We start from the raw sequence: 26,901 nt of genomic DNA on the forward strand, positions 1-26,901 counted from the left end.
AAAATATTTTATACTCTTATTTCCTGCACTAAGATACCATATTGTATTTGAAATTTAAAATAGCATAAGGAAGACTGAATTTTTTTAAAGGTTAAAAAAAGAATAATATAAAAGGCATCATTGACAGGCACCGTATCTTAAAATAAAAAAGAAAATGCATCGTTAGCAATCACTTATGATTTGAAAGTTCAATAAACTGTACCTGTTTGAAAAATAAAACCACTTTTTGATAGAGACAAACTGAATTCTTCAACGATTAGATTAAAAAAAGAATGCAGAAATAAGATCTGAGGATCTAGGGCAAGGGTGTCAAATTCGATCCCGTCACAGGATGGATCGTAACCAGTGGTAGAATTCAGCCAGTTCGCACCTATTCGGGAGAACTGGTTCTTAACTTTCTAAGCAGTTTGGAGACCCGGTTGTTGGAAGAAATCTCATTTTGTTTTTTTCTCCCCACTTTACAGAGCCAATCCTGTAAAGAAGGCAGGAAGGAAACATTCTGGTGTTGTTTCTAGCCTAATCTTTATTACCCTGCTTACAGAAACTGCCTCTCCAGTTAACCCTTGTTACATTGTAACAGCTAACGCAAAGCTCCCATCGATCTGAGTGACGTTGAGTTGGCCACACCCACCCAGTCACATGACCACTGATCCCCGCCTACCCAGCTGGTCATTAGGGCAGAGAACCAGTTGTTAAATTATTTGAATCCCACCACTAATCGTAACGTATTGTGATTTTTTTTCCTTTGCAGAGCTGGGTGGATATGCCAGTTTGACAAGCCTGATCTAGGGTGAAAAAAATTGCACTATCAAAGCTCTGAAACGGAAGACAACAATAATATTGAAATAGTATGAAAATAGTTTTCTCTTTATAGGATATACAAATATGGGCATAAAGTGGTACCTCAGTACTCATTGTTAATTGATTCTGGGAGGTGCAATGAGTTCCAAAAACAATAAGTACAAACGTATTTTTGGTAAGAATAATGTAGTGAGTCACAAGGCAACTGACAATGACAAGTTCTAGCTTCTGTATTGAGTACCAAACAAATGATGAGTACCTGGACAAAAAAATTATATCAAAATGCATTGACTACCAAATTTGATGAGTTTCAAAGCAGATGAGTACCAAGGTACACTGTATTTCAGACAGCCATCTAGGTAAATCATGATTTACTTTGGATTTCTGCACAGGAAGGGGGATTTGAGGACCTGAATTACCTTATCCAACTTTACAATTCTGTAGTTCCAAACTACCTTTGTCACCTGACCCAGTACCCAGAGTTATGATATTTATTAATTTATTAATAAAGAGCAATGATAAAAATAATCATTAATAATTTATTATTAATACAATATTATTATTTATTAACAAGAAGTAGGGGGGACATGATAGCAATATTCCAGTATTTGAGAGGCTGCCATAAAGAGGAGGGGGTCAATTTATTATCCAAACCACCAGAGGATAGGACAAGAAACAATGGATGGAAACTAATCAAGGAGAGAAGCAATCTGGAATTAAGGAGAAACTTCCTAACAGTGAGGACAATTAACCAGTGGAACAGCTTGAAATTATGGGCGGACCATTACTGGAGATTTTTAAGAAGAGATTGGACAGTCACTTGTCTGAAATAGTATAGGAACTCCTGCTTGAACAGGGGGCTGGACTAGAAGACCTCCAAGGTTCCTTCCAGCTCTATTCTGATTCTAATATTAACAAACAAATCAAAATAATTGCTGTACTCTCAATTGCAACTCATTCACGAAAACTGTGTAAGTTAAAAAGAAATGATAAACAGTAATGTAGAATACTATATTTTAGTTATCCATGTATTTAAAAAATTTCTGTTACAAATGTAACACTTCATTATGAAAAAAGTAGTGATTCAAAATCAGAGAAATGGAGTGTTGACTGAATGTCAAGCACTAATAAAAGGACCAAAACTCACCTCTTTAGATGCATTTGGAGGCAGTTCTGTATCATTTTGAAGTTCTCCATTATTTGCAAAAACAGGAGCATTGGGACTGAAAATCATGAGGTCACTCTTGGCACCACATTCTGTATTTACTCCGGCCAGAATATGGCTGTGACGATTGGAATAGGACCAACTTCCCACTCCACTGGTACAGACCAGGGTGGCCATACCAGGGCCATAAACCATGGTTTCTTTTGGCTTGCAGTGGCATCGCAAGGCCACATAGATGAGAATAGCCAGCAAAAAGAGGCTGGAAACAGAGCAGATGGCAATGATCAGATAGACGTTGATCGAGTCCACCAGGGGCAAAAAGCTCTCCCCTGATCGGTGGACATATATATCTGTCCTGATGGCCTGGGAATTTGTCAACAATGAAACACTCAGGGTAGCTGTGGCTGAGAGCTGAGGCTTCCCATGATCCTTCACCAGAACCAACACACTCTGGATTTTGCTTCCTTCTGATTCATCCAGAGAATGTTTGGTACTCACTTCACCACTATACAGTCCCACTGACCATGAGCCATTGCTTTCTTCAACCAATTCATATCTTAGCCATGCATTGTACCCAGAATCTGCATCCAAGGCATGGATCTTGCCTACAATATGCCCAGGCATCAAAGGGACCACTAGAAGAATCAGGTTCTCTTCTGATGATCTTGACACAACAGGTGCATTGTCATTCTCATCCATCACGAAGACTTGAACAGTTGCATTGCCACATAAGGAGGGAAGTCCAGCATCCTTGGCTCTCACCTGGAACTCCAGCAGTTTCAGATCCTCATAGTCCAAGGACTGCAAAGCATAAAGTTTTCCACTCTCCGAATGTACAGAGATGTAGCTTGACAATGGCCAGAGCTTCTCATCTATCCAATAGGTGATCAGACCATTCTCAGCTATGTCTGGGTCTGCAGCAGATATTGTGAAGATGTGAGCACCAGGAGGATTGTTCTCCTTCACAAAGACCGTGTAGAATGACTGTGTGAAAGCAGGTGCATTGTCATTTATGTCACTCAAAGGCACCAAGAGGGTGATGCTAGAAGACAGTGGTGGAATGCCTTGATCTTTCACTGTCACAACCATCCTGTACTCAGCCACCTGCTCCCTATCCAAAGGTGATCCAACAATTAGGGAGTAGTAATTCTTGAATGTGGACTCGAGTTTGAAGGGTACTCCAGTGGGCCACAGGAAACAGTTTATTTGTCCATTGTTGCCAGAATCCCTGTCAGAAGCACTGAGAATGGCTACCACAGTCCCTGGAGGGGAGTCCTCTGGCAATGGCACAGAGAGAGAATTCACAGATAATTCTGGAATGTTGTCATTTATGTCCAATACTTCAATGAGAACTTTACAATGTGCAGATAAAGTACCCTTATCTTCTGCCACAATTTGAAGTTCATAGAAACTAATATCTTCATAATCCAACTTTCCAATTACTATGATTTCCCCAGTATTATAATTTATACTAAATGTATTTCTGACATTTTGTGGTAGGTTATTACTAAAAAAATAATAAACTTCTCTATTAATCCCTTCATCTAAGTCTGTAGCATTCAGAGTAATAACTAATGACCCACTAGCTGTATTTTCTAGCAACTTTATCCTGTAAACAGATTGGTTAAACACAGGAGGGTTGTCATTGACATCCAGCACATTGATGACTAGCTGAACAGTTCCTGTGAGTTTTGGTTCACCCCTATCAGTTGCTGTCAGTACTAAATGATGCACAGGGCTCTCCTCTCTGTCAAGAGGAACCTTCAATAGAAGTACTACAGATTTACTCTCATCTTCATCATTTCCTGAATCAACAGCAAAATGGTTGTTTTGGCTGAGCTTGTAAGTTAACACAGCATTAGTACCAATATCTGCATCAGAGGCTTCCTCTAAGGAGAATCGAGTATCTGTCATCAGTTCTGATATGCTCAGGATCTTTTCCATGGTAGAGAAGATGGGAGCATTGTCATTAATGTCTTTGATTTCAACCTCCACATGGAAGAACCTCAGAGGTTTCTCTACAATCACCTCCAGATGAAGGACACAGTCTGCATTCTTGGCACACAGCTCCTCCCTGTCTATCCGGGAATTTACAAACAAGATCCCATTCTGCAGGTTTACCTCAAAATAGTCCTTCTCTCCTTTGGACAGCATCCGGAACATCCGAGGCACCAGCTCACTCACCTCCAACCCCAAATCCTGGGAGATGCGGCCCACAAAGGTGCCGTGCTGGGATTCCTCCAGCACAGAATAATGGAGCTGGCCGCTCCCCATTTTCCAGGCGGTGTGGAGCAGAAGCAGCTGCAGCAGCCCCTTCGGCCAGGTAAGCATTGCAGACACAGGCACAAAACCAGCAGGCTCTTCTCTTTTTCTCTAAATATCTTGCCTTAAAGGTGTGAGGAGCAGAGCCCACCTACCCCAGCCATACTGGCAATGCGTATATAGGTTGAATCTTGGCTTGTTGAGCTTTTTCTGTTGTTCGATATTTTTTCTTTTAATATTCCCATTGTGGATCTGGATGGCTGGAATGTCTGTCCCTTTAAGGGAGGGGCTCTGCATTTTCAGTTTCACGTGGAATATTTCGTTAGGAAACAGCGACCTCTGGTGACTGAATTGCAAAATGTAGAAACAGATTTCCTTCTGTATTCATGACAAATTTCTAATAATCATTCTATCTTCATTCTCAAGTAAAGAGACTTTTACATAGAGTTTATAGATCTCATACATGCATTTATTCTGGTTTCACTGAGTACACATTATATTAATTCACCTTGTAGGTTTTTTGGATAAGTATTTTCATTTCTATATATATAGTGATGACAAGTATACTTGTTCCCTTCTCCATTGCTCAAGTGACTGTGATGCCATTAAAAGAAGATTGGACTGGTTTGAAACATTTGAACCATAGTTTCGACCAAGATGAGGAAGAATCTATTGATAATGCCAAACCCAAATTAGTCTCAGGCTTCTACAGGAAGTGTAAAAAATGATCAGGACACTTGTCTATGCATATAGATTCATTTCCTTCTTACTTACCATAGTACTTAGAAATGTGACAAATGTTACATAGACATCTTATGTTATACATTACCAAATAGGCCGATATATCCTTTTGAGCATATGCACAGTGTATAAATATTATATATATATTGGGAAGAAATGTTTTGGCTCTTGCATGAGCACAGCACCTCTGTGCCACTAAATAAACCAGCATATCTTTATCGGGCTTCCGTGCTAGCCTCAGGAAGTAAAAGTTGCTTCACAAATCACATTTCTGATGTTGCTGTGTTAATACATTTTCCAGGCAAAAATACACAAGAGGTTAAGGGTTAACTTTGTGGTGGGTTACAGTTCTCCTCAAATAGGAGCTAACAGTTTAACTAATCAGTAATGAGTAGCTTTTTTTATACATCTCAATGTATATTTTTCCACTGCTGCAAAACGTGTGCTCTTCATTTGGAAAACAGAATGGATTATCTGAACTAAAAAAAATAATTCTGAATTATGGCCTGCCTGATCATATCTCTTTTACCACTCATGTATTCCCAAGGTTTTGGGTGGAACTGTTGGAATATCAATATAAAAAAAAAAATAGAAACAACAATTTCTATCACCCACTTAGCCTCCTAAGTATAATTTATTGTTTTATTAAACAATACTCTACTCCCAAGGTTCTGGATGGCTCACAAATAAAAACATTAAAACAAGAAAAAAAGAGGCAAAAGGGAAAAAGAGGTTGGCAAGAATGATGAAAACCAGACAGGAACAAAAGAGAAGCAAAGCTACACAATACAAGTCTGAGTGGAGGAAGGTCTCCCATCTGGCCTCTCAACCCTCAGGACCTACCTCCGTTCTCTGTGCTTCCCTCTGAAGTCCAGGCTTAAGCAAAACAACCCCAAAATAGCATCCACACCAAGAACTCAGGTGTCATAGTTAGTTCTGACCCCCTCCTCCATCCAGTAACGAATGCCGAGACAAGCTTAACTGGAATGTACTTTAATAGCAAGACACCAAGACCTCGGTGGCTGAAAGCCAAGCCGAACAAACAGATAAGGACCTTAGCAGCAACTCAGACAAACTCAGGCAGCAATAAACACAAATAAGGCTTGGCAACAATCCAATCTGCCAAGCTCACAGTAATGTCCTCCGACATTCAATCCTGCATTGACTTCTGCAAAGAGGGGCATGTGCACCAGTAGCTTTTTATAGTCTGGAGAGGAGCCTAATGACCACCAGCTGAGTACAATCACCTCCTGTAATTGCATAACTCTTCCTGACTAGTAGCTCTTTGATGGCGTGCATCCAGGAACAACTCACTACTGGCTTCCGGCTCACTCTCCCTTGTCTCCTCTCCACTGGTCCAAGGCTCAGGTGCCTCCTGGTGGCCAACCAGCCTCTCTGCGCCCTGTTCGAAGTCAGAACCCTGTCGAAGGTCCTCCATATCCTCCAGAGCCGACTCAGAGGGCCCTTCGCTGTCGGAGTCTGGTGGCAGCTCCAACGGCACCTGCTGAGCCCTAACAGTAAACAATATGCAAATATCTGAGCCACATATTAGCAAATTGTCTGGAATTTTTAAAAATGTACACTTGGGGAGGAACCAGCAAGATTTAGCTAGGAACATTAAAGTAATATATTAGTTGTGTACTATTTTGTAGGGGAAAAAATTGTTTTGTTTTTTAAAAAATTAACTTGTAGATGTATATGCAGATGTGTTTTTACATAATTTTCCCCAGTTTCAAATTCAAATTTGATTCAATCTCTAGAGTTATTCTGTAGGAAAAACACAGATACCACAAAAGACTTATTCTTTTTAAGACAGAAACTGCACACAAATGCAACCTTGAATTGAGATGTAACCCCCAGAGGTTTCTTTCAAGATCAATTTCATCAAATCAAGAGGTTATGCAAGGATGTATTTTGGGACCCTTATTGCTTAATTTTTATATCAATTCCTGACTACCATTCACTGTTATGGGTGAAGAAAAAATGTTTTGCAATTTCTATATGTGAATGATGCAGATGTCATCTCTGCCCCAATACAACTTTAAAATATATTGTAAACCTATTGCAGAGAACAGTGTCTAACTATTAATTTCCAAAAAAAAACCCAAAGTAATGTTTGCAAACAGAACTAAAAAATACAACTAAATAGTGGACAGTAAACAAGATAAATCAGCAATATCATTTCAAATAACAAGAAGATGTACTCCACTGTAATGGGATCTGGAGCACCCATACATATACAGACAACTATATAAGCAACTATATCTAAATCTGCTATCAAGATAAAGGGTTTTTTTTATTTATAACAGGTGAATAGTTTTAGCAGCTGACAATTTTTTATGTCAAATGTTTGGCCTAAATTATGTATGGAAATTGGAATATGCCATTATCAGGATGCAATCTCTCAATTATGGCCTTGAGCTATAGGAAAACTTAAACCTCCTTAAAGTTAAACTTTACCCACATTCTTCATTCTTTCCTCCTAAAGCCTTCTTTCAAGTCTCTTGATAATTCTCATTTACACTATTTGCACAAATTTGATACCATATTTTTCAGAGTATAAGACGCACTGGAGTATAAGACGCACAAAGGTTTTCAAGAGGCAAATTTTTTTTTAAAAGTTTTTGCACTTCATGAAAACGGGCCCATCCCCCCCACCAAAAAAAGGCATGAATAGCCTTCAGAGAGCTTGAAGAGTGCTCCTGGGGGGGGGGGGCAAAACAAGCAAAAATGGCCCATTTTTCTCAAAAACGGCCCTGTTTTTTGTCAAAAAAAATTGCATGCATAGCCTTTAGGAAGCTTGTAGAGTACTCCTGAGGGTTGGGGGGGAGGAAAATTGAGCCCAAAAGGCCCATTTTTCACTTGTTTCTGCCCTCCCCAGTCCCCAGAAGCTCTCTGAAAGCCTTCTACAGGCTCTGCATTGCCATTTTGGTGAAAGGGGCAGGGTTTCGGGAGGCAAAAATGTTGTATTCAGTGTATAAGACGCATCCAGTTTTTCAGCCTTTTTTGAGAGAAAAGGGTGCGTCTTATATTCCAAAAAATACAGTGTTTTCTACAGAACTGGACATACAGTAGTATTTGAAGGGGGTCTGACAAATGCAGAATAAAGTAGTATTACTGATCCCCATAACTTGAAAACTAAACTTATATTATTGCAGTCTAAAATTATATTTCTCTTTTTGTTCTGACACACTATTATCTCATGTGCACTGATCACATTTCTGCTCACTAATATTCATCTGAATCATCTACAAATGTTATTGTTTTCTTGCACCTCCTTGTTCAGATCATTAACAAAAATGTGGAAAAGTAGTAGACCCATATTCAAACTTGGTGGTACTGTACCATCCTTCATGTGAAAAGCCATATTCCAGCATTTCTTAGGGCTGAGTTGAAGTTATATAAATATCTAGCAATAGTTGGCTGCACAGCTTTATAGATCATTATTATTGTCTGCAATTAAGTTCTTGTCTAGGTGAAATGTGACTGATGTTTTTGTTAAGTTCTTTCCTAGGAAATAAGTATAGGAACTTTTACTTGATAATGGTGATACACCAAATTTAGGAAAGGGTTCCTCTATGGGTTTAGGGAGTTACTTCCTTTTGACTGTCTTTGTTTAAATTACTGCTCTGTACAGATAAATTTAGGACCTGAAGTTAAGAAGAGAAATAAAATAAAAGTCATTCCATTCATCAAAGAGCATACAAACAGTTGGAATTGAAAGAAGAAATATATGGATAACTTCTAACTCACAACAGAACATAAGAGAGTTACACACAAGGGAACTATATAGAGCCGTGTATGTCTGTAAAAGTTGTTTCTGCTGATTTACACTCTTTGAAAAAGACAGAATTAATGCAGGTAAAAACTGTACTGGATAAGGGAAATATTGTTTTGTAGATGAAGCAAAGAATTGATTATTCCTTTCACATAATGGCAGAATTAAGTTTTAAATTAAAAAAAGAAATCATCCATCTCAACGCTTCTATAGGCAATATGTCACAATTGAAAATAAATAAATGACAATGATAACTTCCCGGAAATAATTTATTATTTTAAAATATTCCTTACAATGCCAACCAAGATCCATCTATAATTATCATGTAGGAATTTCTATTTCTTTTCACTTACAACTAGAATACAAGCTGGGAATTGAAACTGCTTATTAGATATATGTCTGCTTCCATTCGTACAGAAACCCAGCTTTATTTGGGATGGATTTTTAAGATCTATAATATGGGATCATAATCTTCTTTCTAAGAAAGTTGGAAGTTTCAGTAAAATTTAAAGATGATGATTTTATTTTTCAGATCTGCTTTCGGCAATCCAGGAATTAACAAAATGTGTAAATATATCAAACATATTTTTCTCTACTGATTATTGTTTATTCCTGGATTCTGAAAATATTGTTCTTTGTCCAGAGCAATTTATTGGTCTCGGCCATTGCAATAAAAAAGATCCCCCTGTGTATTAGACTACCTGGGTAGTCGCAGGGAGGGTGTTCTACACTATATTTTCAATATATTTGAAGTCAATGTAGAATTAGTTCTTTGGTTTTTAGCTTCTCTTTTTAGTTTATGCTTTGCATTTTTTTTGTATTTTTAAGACTTACTACCACATATTTTTCCATTTAAGAAAGGTATCAATAACATTTGACTATTGGAGGAGGAGCCAACGTTGTGACGATACGGACGTGCGGTCTCGATGCTCCGAGACTGCAGCCGATACTTTTGCTGCTGGGTGGTCCAATCGGACCTAAACCATCCCGAAGAGATGGTGAACAGGGAGAATGTGTCTTGCTGACTTCAGGGACATCGCAAAGTCCCTGATGGATGCAAGAGAAGTTCTTCAAGCCGGTGACAAAAAATCCAGCCAAGGCTGACGAAGTCGGGGCAGCTCCAAAATGGAAGGGTACGGAAAGAGAAGGTGTTTCCAGCTGGTGAGGAACTTTTACTTTTTTAAAAAGAGACTGTCTATAAAAAACTTAAAATTAATTTAAATTGGAGAACAGAAGAATCAAGAGGCGTAATTAAATTTGGAATGTTTTTGGACAGTGGTTATCTTATTTTTTAAATACTATCTTCATGGATGGAATTTATGTAAGCCTTTTAAAACAAATGGATTAAGTTTTCTTCTATTTTTTTCTTTTATTATTCTCTGTAACCTATGGTCTAAAATTTTCCTCTTTCATTACTGTGGGTGTTCTTCTAACCCATTTAAAAATTGAACTCTTTTTTCTAACTTTAAATACAAAAAAGATACAAAAGAAATAAGGAAATTTGCAACAATAACACAGCAACTCGGAGGCGGGCACTACAAGGTCTCACTGCTTGGCTATAGAGAGTGATAAGAAGGGAAGCACACAGATGTCCCGTTGAAGTATATCTTTAACCAGAGAAAAGTGAAAACAAATGCTTTTGTGAATCTATGTTTAATTTTATTAACCTTCCAAGCTAGAGCAGCTGTGTTTGTTAGCTGAGAGAATGGCACAATTTCAAAAACAAACAGAAATTTTAAGCTTGCAAAAGATACTTTCAGAAATACAGAAATTATCAAATACATATTAGAGGATAGAGAAGAAGCTGAAAGATTTAGAGCATATAACAGCAAAATATGATGAAGAAGTAGAGAATGTCTATCAAATGCAAAATATGGTGGTTAAATCTCAAAATATCGAAGTGGAAAATGAATATAAAGAGATTAAATCTGCTGATATTTATGGTGATTGGTTTATCACTGAAAATGGAAAGAATGGAATACTGAAAGAGGAATTAAATGGAGAGGAAATTTATCCCAGAGGGCAAGATACAGAAGAAGAAGAAACCAAAGAATCTATGGATTTAAAGAGAGAAATTCTATTAGCAAAAGCATTGATAACACTGCTGACAACCAAAGATAAGCTGACTAAGGAAACAGAAAGAGGGCATCAAGATTACATGAGAGATCTTATAAGCAAGGAGTTGCTAAGAGGAGTCCATACCAAGTTGATCAAGGAGATGATTAGGGGACTGGCACCACAAATGGCAGAAGATATGAGACTGTTTTGCTATTGGAAAGATACAGGTTGATAAATGGAAGAATATAATTTAAAACTAGTTAAACTTAGTGAAATTTATTGACAATAGATATAATTTAAATAAATAATTGATAATGTTACTAATGTTACTAATGTATACAATGTGTAGTGTTATGATGAGTATAATTGGATATTGAATGGTACCCATGTAAGGAAGATTAGCAATCCCTTTGGATTATATATAAAGGTTAATAATAACAATTTTAAAAAAAGAACTAAGTTAGATACAGTTAAAGTTTTGATTATTAGGGGGAAAATGTTATGATACAGAATATAGTCAAATAAAAGAGGGATAAGAATAACAACATATATATAGATATGGATATAACATAAGGAAACTGGATGTAATCTTTAAATAGTGATTTGGAAAGGAGGATTAGAAAACTTTGTTATTAAATATTATGGATGTTTAGCTAGAATAGGACATAAGGATTTAGTGTTAGTGGAGGATTTTAGAAATAGTAATTGAAAGGCCAGTATGTGATTATGTATTAAATTTTGGTATATTTTATGATGAAGGACGCTTAAACAATTATAGTCAAATGAAAATGGAGATATGATGATGGTGACATGTATGAATATTTGAGTTAAAATGCTTGAGTTAACATGAATTATGTTTGTTGACTGTGGAAGAGATGCACGAAAGTCTTTTTGTAACCAACTGATACACTTTCTATAGCATGTAAAGAAGGATGTTGTATTAGTTTTAAATTAAAAAATAAAAAAAATATTTAAAAAAATAACATTTGATTATTACACATTTCCAAGAAGCCAATATTCCTCAACTAAGATGTGATTTTAAACTTATTAACCTTATTAAACCTAGCAACTTAATAATATTTTAAAAGTATATAATCCTCCGCATCTCACATCGTGACCATCTGACTAATGAAGAGGTACTACAACCAGCAGATTTAGAACCCCTATTGAGAACTGTGAATGAATTTCAAATGCAGCTTATTGGCCATATCTTAGGTATGCCTAAAGAGTGGCATCCAAAAATTGCACTACATTGGATACCTTCTAGAAAAAGGAGGAAACCAGGCTAGCCTTGGGAAATCGGGTACCAAACACTTAAGGAAGATATTAACATTATTAATGTCCCTGAGGCGATGCTGAAGATGCTGTGAATGATCAAAATAGCTGGGAAACATTTGCTACCCATATGACCTAATGGCAATGACGAATCCATGTCCAGACACAAATATTGTTTTAAAAAGAGGCATTATTGTCTCTGAAGAAGTTTCTTATCTGAATGAACTATCTATCGATGGCATAGATGTCAAACGTGCGGTATCACACTACCATCATGACGTATCATGACGTTTTTCCCCTTCGCGGAGCTGTGGTGCACGTGACGTATCTGGCCCACAGGGCGCCAGTTTGACAAACCTTATCTATGGCATTACTGGGAGTTCGTAAAGAAATGAAAGAAGAAAGGGTATTATTACTAATATCCCACCTGTTTATTAAATGAAATATTAAGAGGAGAATGATTATTAATGTACAAATCAATTTCTGGATTTAGAAAAGAACTGATACCCCCAATTTTGGCTATTTGTTTATTATCAAAACTTAACTTTATGCAAATATGTACAGGTAGTCCTCGTTTAGCCACCAATTTGGGACCAGCAACTCAGTCGTGAAGTGGTTGCTAAGTAAAACTTAACTGTGCTTATGATCTTCCTTCAGGTTTCCTTTCCTTACAGACCAATGAAAGTCAAAAAAGTGAGGAATAGTCACAAAATTACTTTTTCATCACTGTTGTAACTGCAAATGGTCATTGCATTTGACAGACATCGAGGACTCCCTGGAGGACAAAACCAGAAACTGTGTTCCCATTTGGATTGAAAAGGATTGGGTTTTTTTTTATTTGTATTAAAAAGTATTTTAACAACTTAAACATATTAAAATTATCTTATTTATATTTAATTATTAAAAAATAGAAATGATAATTTAAAAAAGAAATTAACAATGCATCATCTGTTCAGTAGGTGATTATAAACAAAAGATTAAAAGAGCAGTGAAGATCTTATTTACTTTTTACTCTTTTGAAAGACAAAACTAGTCACTGTTAAATAAAATACACTTCTGAAAAGGTTCTTTTTCTATTATCCCATTCAAAAATGTTTCCCTGGAAATAAGAATTACCTATCCATTTACTTATATATTGTGATTTTAAGGATAACAATTATCAAAAGAAATGCTTTCTATAGAGATGTTTCAAAATTGTTAGCCCCAAAATATGACTTGAATAAATGTCAAAAACTCTAAAATAAGACCAACTCACCTCCATAGATGCATTTGGGGGCATTTCTGTCCCATTCTTAAGGCCCCCATTATCTGCAAAGACAGGAATATTGGGACTGAAAATCATAAGGTCACTCTTGGCACCAGCTTCTGAACTCACACCTGCCAGAATGTGGCTGTGGCGATTGGAATAGGACCAGCTGCCCACTTCACTGGCACACACCAGGGTGGCCATGCCAGGGCCATACACCATGGATTCCTTTGCCTTGCAGTGGCACTTCAGAGCCATGTAAATGAGAGTGGCTAGGAGGAATAGGCTGGACACAGAGCAGATGGCAATGATCAGATAGACATTAATTGAGTTCACCAAGGGCATATAGCTCTCTGCTGATATTGAATGTTGATTATAGTTTTTGATGTCCTGAGTACTTGTCAACAATGAAACACTCAGGGTAGCTGTGGCTGAGAGCTGAGGTTTTCCATGATCTTTCACAAGAACAAGGACACTCTGGATTTTGCTTCCTTCTGATTCATCCAGAGAATATTTGGTACTCACCTCGCCACTATACTGCCCCACAGTCCATGGACTATTGCTTTCTTCAACCAGTTCATATCTTAGCCATGCATTGTATCCAGAATCTGCATCCAAGGCATGGATCTTGCCTACAATATGCCCAGGCATCACAGGGACCACTAGAAGAATCAGTGGTGATGATCCTGACACAACAGGTGCATTGTCATTCTCATCCATTACAAAGACTTGAACTGTCGCATTGCCACATAAGGAGGGGATTCCAGCATCCTTGGCTCTCACCTGGAACTCCAGCAGTTTCAACTCCTCATAGTCCAAGGACTGCAAAGCGTAAAGTTTTCCATTCTCTGAATGTACAGAGATGTAGCTTGACAATGGCCAGAGCTTCTCATCTATCCAATAGGTGATCAGACCATTCTCAGCTATGTCTGGGTCTACAGCAGATATTGTGAAGATGTGAGCACCAGGGGGATTGTTCTCCTTCACAAAGACTGTATAGGAGGGCTGCGTGAAAGCTGGAGCATTGTCATTTATGTCACTCAAAGGCACTAAGAGGGTCATGCTAGAAGACAGTGGTGGAACGCCTTGATCTTCCACTGTCACAACCATCCTGTACTCAGCCACCTGCTCCCTATCCAAAGGTGTTCCAACAATTAGGGAGTAGTAATTCTTGTATGTGGATTCGAGTTTGAAGGGTAGTCCAGTGGGCCAGAGGAAACAGGTTATTTGTCCATTGTTGCCAGAATCCTTGTCAGAAGCACTGAGGATGGCTACCACAGTCCCTGGAGGGGAATCCTCTGGCAATGGCACAGAGAGAGAATTCACAGATAATTCTGGAATATTATCATTCAAGTCCAACACTTCAATGAGAACTTTACAGTGTCCTGATAATTGAGAACTGCCTTTATTTTCTGCTACAATTGGAAGTTCATAGAACTTGCTTTCTTCGTAATCCAATTTTCCAATCACTCTAATTTCCCCAATATCAGCATTTATACTAAATAGCTTCGTGACATGTGGAGGTGATTTATTACTAAAAAAATAAGAGATTTCCTTATTAATCCCTTCATCTAAGTCTGTAGCATTCAGAGTAATAACTAATGACCCACTGACTGTGTTTTCTAGCAACTTTACCCTGTAAACAGATTGGTTAAACACAGGAGGGTTGTCATTGACATCCAGCACATTGATGACTAGCTGAACAGTTCCTGTGAGTTTTGGTTCTCCCCCATCAGTGGCTGTCAGTACTAAATGATGCACAGGGCTCTCCTCTCTGTCAAGAGGAACCTTCAGTACAAGAACTAAAGATTTACCCTCATCTTCATTATTTCCTGAATCCAGAACAAAATGCTTGTTTGGACTAAGCCTGTGGGTTAACAGAGCATTAGTACCAATATCTGCATCAGAAGCTTCCTCTAAGGAGAATCGGGTACCTGTTATCTGTTCTGCTATGCTCAGGATCTGTTCCCTGGCAGAGAAGACGGGAGCATTGTCATTAATGTCTTTGATTTCAACCTCCACATGGAAGAACGCCAGAGGTTTCTCTACAATCACCTCCAGATGAAGGACACAGTCTGTATTCTTGGCACACAGCTCCTCCCTGTCTATCCGGGAATTTACAAACAAGATCCCATTCTGCAGGTTTACCTCAAAATAGTCCTTCTCTCCTTTGGACAGCATCCGGAACATCCGAGGCACCAGCTCACTCACCTCCAACCCCAAATCCTGGGAGATGCGGCCCACAAAGGTGCCGTGCTGGGATTCCTCCAGCACAGAATAATGGAGCTGGCCGCTCCCCATTTTCCAGGCGGTGTGGAGCAGAAGCAGCTGCAGCAGCCCCTTCGGCCAGGTAAGCATTGCAGACACAACACCAGCAAGCTCTTCTTTCTCTAAATATCTTGCCTTAATGGTGTCAGGAGCAGAGCCCACCTACCCCAGCCATACTGGCAATGCGTATATAGGTTGAATCTTGGTTTGTTGAGATTTCTCTGTTGTCTGATATTTCTCTTGTGGATCTGGCTGGCTGGAATGTCTGTCCCTTTAAGGGAGGGGCTCTGCATTTTCAGTTTCACTTAGAGAGTTTCCTTAGGAAACAGCGACCTCTTGTGACCAAAAGTCACAATGAGACGCAGACTTCCATTCTTTATTGATGTCTGATACTTTTTCCTTTGAGGGCAGTGACCAGAATTACTTTTCTAGTTTTGTTTCTGAGTTGTGGCAGCTCTTGAACCTTTTAGGCAAATATAAGTAGGGCAAGTTGTCAAACTCATCTGATGTCTTAACTGACATATATTTTTCATATTAAGACAAAAATACGGGTCTGGTTCAGTCTCCCATTGAAAACCAAATTTGTTTTAACTAAGTGCACTTTTCTAAATTTAGAGGTACATTTCCATTTTTTTGCAATAATCCTTTGAATAATATTTGTGATAAGCCTTAGCAATATGACAAATTTTAGAACAAAAAGCAGTTTTACCTGATACAATTATATATACTGGTGAAATAGATAATTAATTTTCTGCACTAGTTTGTGTTTCCAAAATGTAGTGATTTTTTGTTCTGTCCATTGATTAGGCTGTTACAGCACTTTTTTTAGCATCATCCAGCTATTGCTGGGTCTAAAAAATGTTATTCCTTGCCACTATTATATTACGAAAATGATTTTTAGGTGATTCTAGTAGACATTCTACATCACTAATCAGTAAGTTTCTTGCAACAATTGCAAGATTCTGTTACTATATCCTAATAAAATTAGAGCTACCGTATTTTTCAGAGTATAAGACACACCTTTTTCCCTCAAAAAAGAGGCTAAAAATCTGGGTGCGTCTTATACACTGAATACAGCATTTTTTGCCTCCTGAAACCCTGCCCCCTTCACCAAAATGGCAGTGCATAGCTTTTAGGAGGTTTTCAGAGAGCTCCTGGGGACTGGGGAGGGCAGAAATGAGCAAAAAATGGGCCACTTTTTATTTTGTTTGTACAAACTTCACATCTTTGCAACACATTACACTTTTTTATATATCTGTTGTGATTTTTTTATCTATACAAATAAATCTTTTATAACTATAACTTTATATATATTTGCATTTATATTATTTCATACTTTTTTTATTCTACATATAATATTCTATATATTCTATGTATAACAGCCTTTACTACATTTGAGTCATTTTGTATAATATTCCTTTGCTACAATCTATCTCGTATTTCTTTTAATCGTTTTCTGGTTTCATAGTTGTTTATTAATTTGTTGATCTTTCTTCCTTTCTTTTTTGCTTTCCTACTTTTTCCCCCTTTCCTCTAGCCAATTATACCATAAATCCCATACAGAGTAATATTTAGATTCTTCTTTCTCTTTTAGTTCTTTCGTGAGTCTATCCATCTCTGCACATTCCAATATTTTTATTACATTTTCTTTTGTTGGTGTATAATTATTTTTCCAGTTTTGTACAAATGTAATTATCGCTGTCATGATTATATGTAGAATTAAATAGTTAATATTTTTAATCATAATTTCCTTTTATAATTCCTAACAAAAATAATTCAGAAGCACTCTATAAGCCTCCCATTTTTTGTCAAAAACAGTCCCATTTTTGCAAAAAACGGGCTATTTTTTGCTCATTTTTGCCCCCCCCCCAAAGAGCACTCTACAAGCCTCCTAAAGGCTATCTATGCCCTTTTAAAAAAAACTGGCCCATTTCTGCCAAAAAACAGGCAGAGTGCAAAAACTTTTTTTTTCATTTGTCTCTTCAAAACCTTGGTGCGTCTTATACTCCGGTGCATCTTATACTCTGAAAAATATGGTAATACTTCTGGGTACGCTTCTTATCTGGATTACATTGTAAGAATGACATATCTCATGCAAGTCTGAAAGTACAATCTCTCCCCCCCCCTTGCCTTTTCAATCCAAGAAATTTGAGGGGGTCCCTTCTGAGACATTTATCATGGCCCCATTGCTTCTGGGAACTCAACTGGTGTTTGCCTGTCCTTTGTCTAATCTATAGCTCTTCTATTTGTCTCCTAAGATTATTCCCACACACTATCACAATGGCATATTTTTTCACTGCATATTCCTTTTTGTTAATAGTCAGTCCTACGCGGAGGAGAGCCTTCTCAGTTGCAGCTCCGACGCTATGGAACAATCTCCCCGTGGAGATCCGCACCCTCACCACCGTCCAGGCCTTCCGCACAGCCCTCAAGATCTGGCTATCCCGTCAGGCCTGGGGATAAGACTTTACTCTCGCCCCTCCCGAATGTTGAATGAATGTTGGGTTTTTTATTGCTAATTATTTTTATTCACATTTTCTTTTTGTGTTTTGTCCTGCACTCCCCTCCCCTATTATTGTAAGCCGCCCTGAGTCCCCTCAGGGAAAAGGGCGGCCTATAAATGCTTAATAAAATGAAAAAAAAAAAAGGTTAAAGCGAAAAATCTTCATTATCAATTCCAAGCCTGGTTAATGTACATGTCATTAGTTTGGTCTTCTTTATATTTAACTGTAGACCAATTTTTTCAATCTGATTTTTATTGCCAGAGTTTTCAGATCATTCAGCTGTTTAGCTGTTGAGTATCATCAGCATAATACAGGTTATTGATGTTTCTTCCTCCAGTTTTAAAACTGCATTTGTGTTCTTTCAGTCTGGTTCTAATAATAGACACTCAGTCTATAGATTTTAAAAAGAAGGGGAGAATATTCAGGTTTGTGTCACTTCTTTGCTAATCTGGAATGAGTCTGTTTCACCAATGCTCCTTCCAGACTGTGGCTTCCTGATCTGTATAGGTTTCATATGGCTAAAATATTCCCATTTTCTTAAACACATTCCACAGTTAAACATAATGGAAGGCTTTTCTATATTCAGTGAAGAATGTGTTGCCTTCTTTCTGATATTTTCTGCTTTCTCATTTATCTAGAGTGTATCAGCAATAATGTGTCTCTTCTTCAGGCTTTTCTAAAGCCATATTGAACATCTGGCATCTCCCTTTCCATTTAAGATTCTAATCTGGATCAGATTAGACTTGTTTAAGCATGATTTTCCTAACATGTGAATTAAATGATATTGCATAATGATTTGCCCACTCTATTAAGTCTCTTCCCTTTGGCATTGATAAACAGACTGTTCTCTTCCCATTTCTTGAACATTGTGTCATTCTTCAGAGTTGCTGCTATAATTTCATTAGAATCTTTAGATAGTCATCTTCTGTCACTTACTGTATTTCTGTAGACTCTTCAAATATTTTTGTAACCTTCTAAATTTGTAATGAACAGATTGCTGATCTATCTACATATTCTAGTACTAGAGATTCTTAGAAGTAAAGAATATCTTCTAAGTATCTTGGATGTAGACATTTCTCTTGCAAGAATGTCAATAGACATCTTTCCATCTTTGTTTGATCTTCTATGAATCAATTTCTCACTGTTCATTAGTATCCTTTAGTATACCAATTCAATGTTAGAACTTCCTTTTGAGTTTAAAAAAACTTTTGGAAGACTTTCTTGTTTTTCCATATCTCTTTCCATCTTCAACATATTTGCAGGCATTGTTGTAATATGGCTTGTTTCTTTTAATATTTTTTTTTAATTTGTTCTTAAGTTCCTTCCTGACATCTCTGTTTTTCTTATCCTTGACGTCTCTTCCCTTTTTGGCAATTTCCAGAGTTCTGATATCCATATTTTCTCATATTTCTTGGTCTTTGGTGGTTTCTTTCCATGTTCATCCTTAACCACTACTTTGATTTCTTTCAAACAGTTCCTCTGCTTCCTTATCAATGAAGTTTTTGAAGTGATTCTGGACATTCTTCTTGAAAATGGTAGGTTATGATAATATTATGGAAACTGGTTGACCTTCTTTATTTGGAACTTGAATTTTACTTGGAGCTTGCAATTTTCATTCTGTGTTCTCCATGGAATGATATTCATGTATATAAGCATCATTTTAACTGCTAGAAGACTATATTAGCCAAGAAGCAGAAATTGAAGAGTTGCTCTTCTAGATCATTTTGGTTTCCTAGGCCACATAGTCCAGTTACATTGACCTCCTTATTTCCAGTTTAGTATTCCAGCATTGTCCAATCATAGGCAACACATCTAATACTGTTTTATTTCAGTCTGAACCTGACTATGAAACTGATCATCATCCTCTTCTTCTGCATTAGTACCTACAGCATAAACCTGGATAATGATCATATTAAAAAGCTCTCCACAAAACCTAATTATTCAGTTATTGTGACCGCTTTGAATCCAAGTACTTTTCTTACTATAACCTTTCTGATTATGAAAGTAATATCATTCCTTCCTTGTTTTTCATGTTCTGAGCAGTAAATAGTATGATCCTCTGATTGAAAGTGTCGAATTCTGATTTATTTCAATTATCTGGTCCTAAGATGTCAATATGTAGTTGATTAATTTCATCTTTCACTATCTCGAGCTTTCTCATGTGTGTGACTCCTATACTTCATGTTCTCACTATAATTCTATCTTTGCAGCTTCAGATTTTCTTTTCCTGCATAGCAACATCAGCAATTAGATATTCTGAAAACTTTAATCTAGTTATGTTATAAACACCATTAATGTTCTAAAAGATTCTCAGCTCTTCCTCAGTAGCCTGTTGAATGTCATTCATTAAAGCATCTGGCATTATATTGTCTATTACTTTATACTTTAAATCAACGTGGGTTTTTTTGGTAGATTACTAGAGTGATATATTCCTGCATAGTATGTAATTACATATCCTTGGAATAAACTGCTGGTGTTCTTCACTTCTTCGCCCAAGAGCAACTTCTTAGCATGATGAGGCAGCACAGAGAACTTGAGGGGGCAAAGACTTGATACAAGAATAGAGTGTAAAGCTTTGGAGGAATTCTGATGGATGAATCTCAAATGTCTATTTCAAAATTTCTATCCAGTACCATAATTCATATTTTCAAGGCCTCTTCCAACTCTGTTATTCTGTTAAATAATCCATATAAAAACATTTATTTCAACAAAGCCATTTAAGTCCATTAAATTCATTGAAGAAAAATTGACTTTCCTGTGGAACGTAATCTTGGATGACTTTTATTCCAGAGATATGATAGTCTGGTCAACAGATATAATGTGAGTATTGTTGATTAATGAATTTTTTCAGTCAATTGCAATATTGCAATTTTTTTGCAATATTGGTAGTCCTTGCTTAACTGTGATAATTGGGAAGCAACTCCATCACTATACATGATGGTCAGAAAGGACAATGTCACATGTTCACATCAACTTATGATACCAGTTGCAATTGTTCCAATTGCTGCTTTTAAGCAAATCCCTTTGTGTCATTAAGCACAATGTTATGTGATTGCCATTAGCAGCTTCCTGCAGGCTTTCCCATTGTCTTTGACAGAAGCCAACAGTGAAGATCACAAACAGCAAACATATGACCTCAGGATATTGCAGTCATCATAACTGAGAGCCCATTGCGAAGTGCAAGATATGCAGTCAAATCACAGCAGAGATGCTACAATGGCCACAACTATGAGGACCGGTAGTTAAGTCTCCTCATTCAGTGATATCATAACTTTGAATGGTGACTAAATGATTGGTTAACTGGTGGTCTAAGTGAGGACTACCTGTATTGAAAATTATGTTTTTAAAGGTACAAACAAGCATGAGAAATTTTAAAAAACATGCAACATCAAATGTTTTAACCATTTTTAAAAAGTATTTATTAAAAATATAACTGAAAATTGGTACTCCATTCATTAAAGAATCAGTATCGATAAAAAGGAAAATCAATACAAATTACAAATTAAAGAATTGGAAACAATGAACATCTTTCTTTATAGCTGAGTTGAACAGGACAAATTTGCTAACTGTAAAAAAAAAGTAAGATCAATTTGTGGCCACTCCATTTCAAAAATATTTAATCAGAAAGACTACTAGATATACGTAAAGGAATGGCTTAAGTTAGGAAACCAACTATTACAGCAATGAATTACTATTACTATAAAAATTATATATGATAACATTTTGGAACATATATTGTAGTAACAATGATGCAAAATTGGGAGCAGCAAAATATAAAGATGAAAGAATTTCAAACAAGAAAACATACCTCTTTGGATGTATCTGGAAGCAGTTCACTTCCATTTCTATTTTCCCCAATATCTGTAGAAACAGGAATGTTGGGACTGAACATCATAAGATCACTCTTGGCACCAGTTTCAATGTTCACACCTGCTAGGATGTGGCTGTGGCGATTGGAATAGGACCAGCTGCCCACTTCACTGGAACACACCAGGGTGGCCATGCCAGGGCCATACACCATGGATTCCTTTGCCTTGCAGTGGCATTGTAGAGTCATATAAACAAAAACGGCCAGCAGGAACAGGCTGGAAACAGAGCAGATGGCAATGATCAAATAGATATTGATTGAGTCCACCAGAGGCAAGAAGCTCTCTCCTGACATGGAGAGATGAACATCTGTTTTGATGGCCTGGAAACTCGTTACAAGTGACAGACTCAAGGTAGCTGTGGCTGAGAGCTGAGGCTTCCCATGATCCTTGACAAGAAGCAGAACAGTGTAGAATTTTCCTCCTTCTGATTCATCAAGAGAATATTTGGTACTCACCTCACCACTATATTTCCCCACAGACCATTGATCATTGCTTTCTTCAATAAGCTCATAGTTTAGCCATCCATTGTAACCAGAATCTGCATCCAAGGCATGGATCTTGCCTACAATATGCCCAGGCATCATTGGAACCACTAGAAGAATCAGGTTCTCTTCTGATGATAATGACACAACAGGTGCGTTGTCATTCTCATCCAACACAAAGACTTGAACTGTCACATTGCTATATAAGGAGGGCATTCCAGCATCCTTAGCTCTCACCTGGAACTCCAGCAGTTTCAACTCCTCATAGTCCAAGGACTGCAAAGCATAGAGCTTTCCACTCTCCGAATGTACAGAGATGTAGTTTGACAATGGCCAAAGCTTCTCATCTATCCAATAGGTGATCAGACCATTCTCAGCTATGTCTGGGTCTACAGCAGACATTGTGAAGATGTGAGCACCAGGGGGATTGTTCTCCTTCACAAAGACTGTGTAGAATGACTGTGTGAAAGCTGGAGCATTATCATTTATGTCACTAATAGGCACTAAGAGGGTCATGCTAGAAGACAGTGGTGGAACGCCTTGATCTTCCACTGTCACAACCATCCTGTACTCAGTCACATGCTCCCTATCCAAAGCTGATCCAACAATTAGGGAGTAGTAATTCTTGAATGTTAACTCAAGTTTGAAGGGTATTCCAGTGGGCCAGAGGAAACAGGTTACCTGTCCATTGTTGCCAGAATCCCTGTCAGAAGCACTGATGATGGCTACCACAGTCCCTGGAGGGGAATCCTCTGGCAATGGCACAGAGAGAGAATTCACAGATAATTCTGGAATATTGTCATTTATGTCCAATACTTCAATGAGAACTTTACATTGCCCTGATAATGGAAAATTACCTTTATCTTTTGCCAGAATTGGTAGTTCATAGAATTTACTTTCTTCATAATCCAATTTTCCAATCACTCTAATTTCTCCAGTATCAGAAGTCATACTAAATATCTTTGTGACATGAAGAGCTAAGGTATCAGTAAAAAAATAAGAGACTTCTTTATTAATCCCTTCATCTAAGTCTGTTGCATTGAGAGTAATGACTAATGACCCACTAGCTGTATTTTCCAGCAACTTTACCCTGTAAACAGATTGGTTAAACACAGGAGGGTTGTCATTGACATCCAGCACATTGATGACTAGCTGAACAGTTCCTGTGAGTTTTGGATTACCCCCATCAGTGGCTGTCAGTACTAAATGATGCACAGGGCTCTCCTCTCTGTCAAGTGGAACCTTCAGTACAAGAACTACAGATTTACTCTCATCTTTATCATTTCCTGAATCCAAAACAAAATGGTTGTTTGGGCTGAGCTTGTAAGTCAGTAGAGCATTAGTACCAATATCAGCATCAGAGGCTCCCTTTAATGGAAATTGTGTAACTAATGTTACAAATTCAGCCATGCTCAGGATCTGTTCCTTGGCAGAGAAGATGGGAGCATTGTCATTAATGTCTTTGATTTCAACCTCCACATGGAAGAACCGCAGAGGTTTCTCCACAATCACCTCCAGATGAAGGACACAGTCTGCATTCTTGGCACACAGCTCCTCCCTGTCTATCCGGGAATTCACAAACAAGATCCCATTCTGCAGGTTTACCTCAAAATAGTCCTTCTCTCCTTTGGACAGCATCCGGAACATCCGAGGCACCAGCTCACTCACCTCCAACCCCAAATCCTGGGAGATGCGGCCCACAAAGGTGCCGTGCTGGGATTCCTCCAGCACAGAATAATGGAGCTGGCCGCTCCCCATTTTCCAGGCGATGTGGAGCAGAAGCAGCTGCAGCAGCCCCTTCGGCCAGGTAAGCATTGCAGACACAGGGACAACACCAGCAAGCTCTTCTCTTTTTCTCTAAATATTTTGCCTTAAAGGTGTCAGGAGCAGAGCCCACCTACCCCAGCCATACTGGCAATGCGTTCATAGGTTGAATCTTGGCTTGTTGAGATTTTTCTGTTGTTCGATATTTCCCTTGTGGATCTGGCTGGCAGGAATGTCTGTCCCTTTAAGGGAGGGGCTCTGCATTTTCAGTTTCACTTAGAGAGTTTCCTTAGGAAACAGCGACCTCTTGTGCCTGAATTTCAAAATGAGAAATAGATTTCCATTGTTCTTTAACTATTAGATTGATTTAGATCTTATATTGAATCCTTGGTGCTATCATGAAATTGCGTTATAAGGAATGTATATTTGTCTGCTTCTCTAGCCATATTTCCCATTGCTCCCAATAGATGAGCACCAGACAGATGGTGGGAAATTGAAGTAGTTGCAAACCATTTAAATCAGACTTTTGACCGAGATCACAAACATTAATCCCAAAGAAACTCATAATGGTATTCCACTCCTATGAAAGCAGAATCTCACCCATGTATCAGAGTGCATTTCCATAGGGTAGTAACTCTTGGTTCTTTCCCTGATTAATCTGTTGCTTTCAGTGCCATCCCTAAGTCTATAAAACGTTATTCTTTACCAGCATTATGTTTCCAAAATTATTTTTAGGAGACTATACATTTTTTTTAACTTTCATAGGGTTTTTTATCACATTTTTCCACAACTGATTTCCCCACAACCCCTGTTTAGCATGTACTGTTTTGTATTAAATGTTGTGAGAAGGAAAAACGTACAGAAATTCAAACATTTACTCTTTTACGTTTCATTCCAAGTTACAAAGAGTCTTTCGTTGAATAAACTCACACAACAATTGTCATTAGCCCAGAAAGAAAATTTCATGAACACAATCACCATTAGTCAATCTTGAATTAAGAGGGTCTGATGTTTTTTTTTTACACAAACTTTTACTGTAGTTTTTTATTGCTTAATTAGAGTATCCAGAACATAGAAGCCAGCTGATAATGAATGTTTGTTTGTGCATGTAACAGATAGCAATTGTCTACTGTTAAAAAAAAGATTAATTATTGAAGGGCATACATATACTGTACAGGTTTTAGACTTGCCTCATTATTATTGCATTCTAGTCTAACACTTGTAACTTTATTACAATGGTTCTGGAAAGAGAAATATGGTTTGAAGACATTAAGAATTATAGTGAAAAAATTGAATTCATCACCATATTAAGAAATATGGATTTATCCTCTTTATTTACATAATATAGAGACTGCTCAATATTATGTAATTCTATATCATGCCACATCACGTTGCTGTCACGTTGCTGCTTCATGTTACCATTATGTGATGTATCACAACGTTTTTCCCTTCGCAAAGCATCCAGACTGCAGGCCACCAGTTCTATATAATCAAGGATTAATTATTACATTTGAAGTACAGTTAAGTTTGTTTCCCTTTCCCTTTCTCCGTTTTTCATTTGTTTTACGTATTCTTTTCTGATGTGTTTCCCACTTCCCTCCTTTCCTACCTTAAACTGACAAAAAAGAAAATAAATATAGGTATGTAAAGTTGCGAGCCTTGAAATCTACTATATTAGTTATGGAAGCTTCACACTACATACTTGCCTTCAGTTGATGATTTGGTCACAATAAAAGGATCTTGATAGACTTGAGCACTAGGCCCTATCCAACAAGATGCTGTGAGAAAAATAAGGTCCTGCACTTTAAAAAAACCCAAATGTACAGGTTTAGAATAGATGATACTTGACTCAACAGTACTAACTGTGAGAGGGATATAAGTGTCCTAGTGGTCCTATCATTTATGAGCCAGCAGTGTGCCAAAAAAAGCCAATGCAGTCCTGTTCTGACCCCCCTCATTCCACACCCAAGCACACTCCGAGTCAAAGATAAGTTATGGCATTTAATTAACAGACAGACAGGTCCTTGGCAGCAAACCGGCACAGACAAGCTTGGGCAGCAATAAACACAGATAAGGCTTGGCAGCAATCCAGCCTGCCAAGCTTCTAACAATGTTCTCCGATATTCAATCCTGTGTTGACTTCTGCAAAGAGGGGCGTGTGCACAAGTAGTCTTTTTATAGTCTGGAGAGGAGCCTAATGACCACCAGCTGAGTGCAATTACCTCCTGTAACTGCGCAACTGTTCCTGATGCCTATTAGCTCTTCGATACCGTGCATCCAGGAACAACTCACTACTGGCTTCTGGCTCACTCTCCCTTGTCTCCTCCCCACTGGTCCAAGGCAAAGGTGCCTCCTGGTGGCCAACCAGCCTCTCTGCACCCTGCTCGGAGTCGGAACCCTGTCCAGGGTTCTCCACATCCTCCAGAGCCGACTCATAGGGCCCCTCGCTGTCGGAGTCTGGTGGCAGCTCCAATGGCTCCTGCTGGGCCATAACACAGTCCTAAGATGTATCAAGCAGAAGGACAGCATCAAGATCACAAGAAGTGATAATACCACTTAATACCACCCTAGTCAGGCCATACTTGGAATACCGCATGTCACTATACTATAAAAAAGATGTTGTGACTCTAAAAGGAGTGCAAAAGAGAGCAACAAAGATGATTAAGATACTTGAGGATAAACCATATG

The 26,901-nt window shown here is 37.9% G+C and overlaps 3 protein-coding genes across 3 annotated transcripts in view; all 3 read right to left on the reverse strand.

The window, feature by feature from the left end:
* The window catches only part of LOC116510589 (protocadherin alpha-5-like), a 126,610-nt gene extending 122,313 nt beyond the window's left edge, over positions 1-4,297 (reverse strand). The window contains exon 1 of the mRNA XM_032220198.1: positions 2,012-4,297. Coding sequence (XP_032076089.1) covers positions 2,012-4,297 — 2,286 coding nt within the window. The remainder of the gene's footprint in view (positions 1-2,011) is intronic.
* An 8,942-nt stretch (positions 4,298-13,239) lies between these two features.
* On the reverse strand, positions 13,240-15,769 carry LOC116510780 (protocadherin alpha-5-like). The gene is given in 3 exon segments (XM_032220430.1): positions 13,240-15,665; positions 15,668-15,716; positions 15,761-15,769. Coding segments are annotated over 3 exon segments (2,484 nt in total).
* A 6,105-nt stretch (positions 15,770-21,874) lies between these two features.
* On the reverse strand, positions 21,875-24,286 carry LOC116510370 (protocadherin alpha-1-like). The gene has a single exon (XM_032219899.1). It carries the CDS (start codon positions 24,262-24,264, stop codon positions 21,889-21,891), a length of 2,376 nt encoding a protein of 791 aa, XP_032075790.1. The 5' UTR covers positions 24,265-24,286; the 3' UTR covers positions 21,875-21,888.
* Positions 24,287-26,901: the final 2,615 nt, after the last annotated feature.

This window comes from Thamnophis elegans, chromosome 6, assembly GCF_009769535.1.
Source record: "Thamnophis elegans isolate rThaEle1 chromosome 6, rThaEle1.pri, whole genome shotgun sequence".
NCBI lineage: Eukaryota > Metazoa > Chordata > Lepidosauria > Squamata > Colubridae > Thamnophis > Thamnophis elegans.

Excerpts from the sequence above, each read along its gene's own strand:
- LOC116510370 (XM_032219899.1), bottom strand. The coding sequence starts at position 24,264 with ATGCTTACCTGGCCGAAGGGGCTGCTGCAGCTGCTTCTGCTCCACATC.